General features: G+C 40.0%; 1 protein-coding gene across 1 annotated transcript; it reads left to right on the forward strand.

Annotated features, from left to right (window-relative positions):
• The first annotated feature begins 1262 nt into the window (after positions 1-1262).
• Positions 1263-3994, forward strand: LOC103342583 (protein FAR1-RELATED SEQUENCE 5-like). The gene has a single exon (XM_008246218.2). It carries the CDS (start codon positions 1457-1459, stop codon positions 3992-3994), a length of 2538 nt encoding a protein of 845 aa, XP_008244440.2. The 5' UTR covers positions 1263-1456.
• Positions 3995-6664: the final 2670 nt, after the last annotated feature.

Genomic DNA, 6664 nt, shown 5'->3' on the forward strand with positions numbered 1-6664 from the left:
CTCGACCAGACATTGCTTATGCAGTGAGTGGTGTAAGTCAATTTATGCACTCTCCATTCGCAACCCATGCTAATTCGTGTAATTTGGCTTGCGCCAGCTAGCTAGGTAGCTGGAGTACTTGGAATTGTTATGAGCAGTTAGGTAGAAACCCAAAGTGAACTTCCCATTTGCAGAGTAATCTAGAGTTTCACCTCTGGTTTGAGTGTGCCCATGCCGCTTGCACCACGAGTTAAGGTGATACTGCAGCTAGCCATGAATGACTACGGCGACCACAATGTGTACTAGTTCTGATCCAAATAATGAATTTTTCTGTTGGTTGAAAGCTTAAATTGGCTTGTGTTTGTGTTTACTGCAAATTATTCTGACCAGGGTACCTGTGTATCAGGTTTCTATTCAAAATGGAGCCTGTTGATACATATTCAAAGAGCGAAAATTCTGTGGTGCATCGGTTGTACACAGCCGATGATCCAACGGAGATTCCATGTTAAAAAAGCATGGCTGAGATTGAATGACTTAATAACCTGTTGAGCCCTAGTTATTCAACATGTGAGTGGCATGTGAGGAAAGAGAAAGGGAGGTTTGGAGGATGAAGAAGACGCGCAGAGAGAGCCAAGATGAAGAAGACACACAGGTTTGGAGAAGAAGACGCGCGCTCTCCCCTGTAGTTGGCAAAATCGAAAATTCTAAGAGTCCATCCAATCCTTAGCGCCTCCAGGAACTCTTCTCTTTGCTTGCCCAAATCCAATCCCTAGCTCATCCAGGAACTCTTTTCTCTGCTTGCCCACCGTCTCTGCTTGCTGAAGAACTCTTGGATCTGCTTCACTAGGAATTCATCTCTCTCAGTTGCCCAAATCCATCCTAAGCGCGTCCAACTCTTATTTGTGCTTGGGAAAAAGGAACTGCAAGAAGGTAATGCTCATTGAATTGAGGTCCTCAACTCTTCTCTCTGGTTGCCCAAAACTCATATGCAGATACGGAATTGATGGTGGGTCTAACCTCCATGATGAAATGGTCACCAAATTGGAGTTATTGAATTAATTCAGTTTCTTCTGTTGGCATTGTCTGATATAGAATTTCAATTTCGTAGGGGAATGGATTTGTAATAACAATGTGGTTGTAAAGATTTTGAAGATCCTTGGCTGTTAACGACGACATTTGAGTTGGTGGCAAAAGGAAGTGCAAGGAGAAGGCTTTGAAAGTATGGAAACATCAAGTAAGATTTCAAAGAAACCTCTTTTCTGGTTTAGGACTTGAATGTATTTTGGGTAATGAGTTGATCCAATTGCATGTTTTTTGTTGCGAAATAGTTATACGTGGTGCAATTATTGACCTGACTATATGCAATTGCATGAGATTATTCATTTGTGTTTTGTTAAGAGAAAGTATGTTAACACATAGAGTATAATGTAATTTCAGTTTGAAATTATGTTTCTCAGGCATAGAGGGGTGTGGTAAGATGGACAGGGGTGTAGAGACATCAAAGGGTGGTTGTAGTGATTCAAGGTATCTGGGTGGTTATGAAAGGTCGAGTCACAGGGCACTGGCAACAGAGAGTGGGCATATGTCGGTCGAACATATGGTTAGTCAAAGTAGTGATGATAATGGTGTTGACATGATTGCACCGAGGAAAGAAGATGTTATGGGGAAAGAGTTTAAAACGATAGAATTAGCGGAAGAATATTATATGAGTTATGCAAAGGGCATTGGATTTAGCGTGAGAAAAGACAAATTGGTTCGAAATTCGGAAGGGAAAGTATGTAGGAGACGGTGGTGTTGTTCTAAAGAAGGTTTGAGAAATGAGAAGTTTAATAATCGATCAGAAAGAATTCGACCACCGAAGGCAATTACAAGAGATAATTGTTCTGCCCATTTTTGGGTGGGTTATGAGAAGAAACGTGATGTTTACGTCGTTAGGAATTTTGAACCACATCACAATCATCAACTAGTTACTCCACTTGAATCGCCATATCTCCGATGTAACCGTGTCGTTAGAAAATCTGATTTAGCACAAGCAGTGGGAATGCGAAGAGCATTGTTTAGAACATGTCAAACATATGAGTATATGGTGGACCAATGTGGCGGGTATTTAAATGTTGGTTTTCAAATAAAGGATCTGTACAATAAGTTGGATGCATCACGCAGGGAAATTTTACTCGACGGTGACACAGAAGCCGCACTCTGTTACTTGAAAGCGAAAGGAGAAATGGATCCAGAATTCTTTTGTAAGTTCAGTGTTGACGAGGAAAATAGGCTTGGTAATTTGTTTTGGAGGGACTCCACTTCACTTTTGGATTACATTGCCTATGGCGACGTCCTCATATTCGACAGCACATACAAAACAAATGTTTATGACAAGCCCCTAGTGTTGTTTGTCGGTTTGAACAACTATCGGTCTACTGTAATGTTTGGTTGCACATTATTGCAGGACGAGACATTTGAAACTTACAAGTGGTTATTGGAAACATTCATGGCATCCATGAAAGATAAGAAGCCAATATCAATATTGACGGATGGCGATGAGGCGATGCGTAAACCCATTGATGATGTGTTTCCCATGTCTAACCATCGGTTGTGCTCATGGCATGTGTCAAGGAATGCACAGAATAACTTGAAGGATGATGAATTGCTAAGAAATTTTCAGGCATGTATTTGGGAACCATTTGCATTGGACGAGTTTGAGAAGAAATGGGAGGTTTTGAGGGAAAGAGCGAGTACTCCGAAACAAAAAGAATGGTTGGAAATGATGTATGAAAAAAGAGACTCATGGGCTGAATCATGTATGAGAGGAAAGTTTTTCGGTGGTATGTGCACCACTCAACGTGTGGGGTCCATGAACAAGTATGTGAAAGATTACTTGAGGAAAGGCGTGAAGTTGTTTGAATGTATTCAAGCAATCGATAGGGCTATGTTACGTCTTAGGAATAACACGGCGAAGGATGGTTTCAACGCAAAGTACTCAACACCAGTCCTTAAAACCGCATTGACAAAACTAGAGCAACATGCTTCTCTGATTTACACGCATAGGTGCTTTGTATTGGTACGTCATGAGATCGAATCTTGTTCAGCACTCACCCATGATAATGTGATGCATAATTTTGGAGGTCGTGTATACGTATTGTCCAAATATGGTGAACCGCATAATAATTGGACTTGTGTTTACCACGGTGGGGAAAATATGCGGATAGAGTGTGGATGCCGGAAATATGAAAGTGAAGGGATCCCGTGTTGCCACCTGTTTTATGTAATGAAGTGTGAGCACCTTACGGAAATTCCTCCAGCACTCATAATGAAGAGATGGACAAAGAGTGCTCAAACTAATACATGTATGGAATTTATCGGCAAAGGTAAAGACACTACCAACGAAGTTGTAGAAATGGCGAGGTATGAAAGTTTAAATGCTATGTCAAACAAAGTTTGTTTTTATGCATCGAAGAGTGCAGAGGGTTATGCCATGTTGATGAATGAGTTTAGTAGATGGGAGGGAATTTGTGAAGGCTTACGGCAAAAGGAAGAAGAGACAAGTCTGAAATTGGGTACTGCTGACCAATGTCCTACAAATATTGTGAAAGATCCAAATATTGTTAAGACAAAAGGCACTCAAGCAAGGCAAGGTAGAACGCGCAAGCGCCGACAATGGCATTTGTGTCGCGGATATGGACATACAAAGCGTAATTGCTCTCAAAGAAACTTGCATCCAAGTAGAAATGCATGTGTCAATATCCCATCAGGTAGTGAAAGCTATCAGTATAGTTCTGATAAAGGGCCGTCCCCGGACATTAGCTACAGTTATCCTAGTCAAATGGTTTCTCAATGCAGAGGCAACTATGTGGTTGATTTGTCTGGTTCTGATAGTTTTTCTACTGCAGACCCAACCGGTTCTATCCCGAACAGTGACGATGGTTTCTCATTCGACAATGGTGAACCTAATTCCCTAGGTACTGGTTCAACCCAAAACAATTGTAGTTTTGGAACTTGGTTTACATGTAACAATTAACATTAAATGTAGATTTAGTGATGGACAATGTGCTTTCATATGACTGTCGTATTATTGTTTTATGTATGTATTGTTCAGAACAAAAGTATTTGCTTGGTTATCTTTGGCGTTGCACTAGACATTAATTAGGTTTGCATTTTTAAGGTATGTTTAGTTTGCCCACAGCCGGTCGGCATTTGCATTCCACACGTGCAATTACATGAAAATGATGCAATGCAAGAGTGACTGTGCGCAAACCAATAATAAGGAGAATGGATCTTTTTTTTTTTTACAGGCATAATTTGACCTTTTTTTATAACTATAAATCGAAAGGCAAAATGAACCGAAATACAGAGTATGTAAATAAATGGTAAGGGGCAATAAGCCGAACATATTATATTACAAAACGGCCAATGATTGAAATTACGTACTAATAGACATTGCCATTTAGCAGAAATGACTTCCCAAAAGATCCCGAATTTCGTAAAACACAATGTGATTAACCCTAATTTCAATAATAGACATAGGGTCATAAAAACGTATTTGTTTGGATTTCGTTGTGTTTGCGCTATACATTAAATAAGTTTGCGTTTTAAAGCTATGTTTAGTTTGCGCACAGTCGGTCTGCATTTGCATTTCACTTATGCAATTGCATGACGGTGATGCAATGCAAGACTAACTGTGCGCAAACCCATAATAACCAAAAATTGATCATTTTTTTTTTGTACAGGCATAAGTAGACCTATTTCTGTAACTATAAATCGAAGGGCGAAATCAACAGAAATGCAGAGCATTCAAATAAATGCTAAGGGTTGGGCTATAAGCCGAACATATTCTATTACAAATCGACCAAATATCGAAATTACATACTAATACACATTGTCATGTAGCACAAATGACTTTCCAAAATATCCTCAATTTCGTAAACCAAAATGTGATTAACCCTAATACAAAAATAATACACAGAGGGTCCTAATAAAATTCGGAACTTCCTTTTCTTTGTCTTTGCACTATCCATTAATTAGGTTAGCGTTTTGAAGCTATCTTTAGTTTGCACACACCCGGTCAGCATTTGCATTGTAAACATGCAATTGCACGACGTTGATGCAATGCGAGAGTGACTGTGCGCAAACCACTACAGAGGAAAAATGGATCAATTGAAGGCCGCAAAATGAACCGAAATATACTACATGAGAAACGGTAAGGGCCAATAAACTGAACATATTCTTTTACAAAATGAAGATACCATGATCCGAAAAATGTCACTGTATCCATAATTTACATGGTTTTCTTTCTCTTTGGGGTACGTGAACGAAGACTTTTCTCACCTTTGCGTTTTTGGTCTGTGGAGTGTTGTTCTGCATCCGGATTACCCTTAGCTGCGGCCCCGTCCTAATCCGCATCCTCATCCTCATCCTCATCCTCATCCTCATCCCCGTCTTCGATCCAAACTTCCTCGTCATCTCCCTCTTCATCTTCATCTTCCTCTTCTTCTTCCTCTTCTTCTTCCTCATCTTCCTCTTCTTCTTCCTCTTCCTCATCTTCTTCATGCTCTTCTTGTATCACAAATTTGGTCTTTCCTTTTCTACCCATGTCATGTTTAAATTTTGTGCGAAACTCCTACATAAATAGAAACATTGACATATATAAATAAACAATTTTGTTCACATTTGTTGTGCATACAAGTGATGCTGGTTTGCATTGCAGAATGTAACATATTATTTAAATTTGCAAAACTGAACATCTTATACATCGAACTTTACAATGGAGGTTGGAAGTAACAAACTTACATGTTCTACATCATCATCTACGACGTGTTGAACAAGACCCGAACTCGCAATGGTTGTTCCCGAGGTGTTCTTCAATTTCTCCTATTACAAGATAACATCGTTCATGTTCAATACCATGGTTTGTTATCTGATTACAACATTCGTGATGTTTGTTAATTTTATGAAATGAGTATGAAATGAAGTTGAACTGACTCACAATCTCTTGCCGTAGGCGCCTGATCTCTACGCTTGCTTCCGATGCAGTTGAAAATAGTACAGCATTCAACCCAGCAATTAGGTCCAAAAGCTCGGTTGCAGCTTCAGCAGTGACCTACATTACGGCACATGTAATTACAACAATGACCACCGGAAGCCCTCATGTATTAATAAATTATGCAATAGAAGCTACTTACATGCGTGACACTATCAGGTAATGGTAGATCTGGGCTATCTTGCCCACGGGGTATCCGCACAAGTTTACTTTCATTTTCAGTGGCCCAGTATGGTATTCGCGCTGACCATGGCTGAGGAGAGATGTTTGCTACCCTTATATTGGCCCCTTCCGGAGTTTGATGTTGTTCTTCCTGTGGAATTCAGGTATCATTTTAGAATTTTGAAAAATTATATGCATTTCATGTAGCAAGTGTAATTACATAACACGCGTTCAGTGTAGAACGTACCGCTTCACGTAAGTCCGCATAGTGGCGATACCGTATGTACTCATCTCTGTACTGGGCATAGTCGGATGAATTTGCAAGCCATCCGGAAGCTAGGTACCCAACTGCACCTTTCTCCTTTAATTGGCTACATTCTTCACCCTTCTTCTTCACAACATTCTCAACACCTTGATCTCGTATTTTCAATGGCCCGTCCTTAGTTTCATTTACATCTTCATGTGCCGGATGAAGATGTTGTCTTGCGT

Source organism: Prunus mume, linkage group LG1 (genome assembly GCF_029339155.1).
Source record: "Prunus mume cultivar Tortuosa linkage group LG1, ASM2933915v1, whole genome shotgun sequence".
Taxonomy (NCBI): Eukaryota; Viridiplantae; Streptophyta; class Magnoliopsida; order Rosales; family Rosaceae; genus Prunus; species Prunus mume.

Coding starts and splice junctions, on each gene's coding strand:
- LOC103342583 (XM_008246218.2), top strand. CDS start 1,457: ATGGACAGGGGTGTAGAGACATCAAAGGGTGGTTGTAGTGATTCAAGG.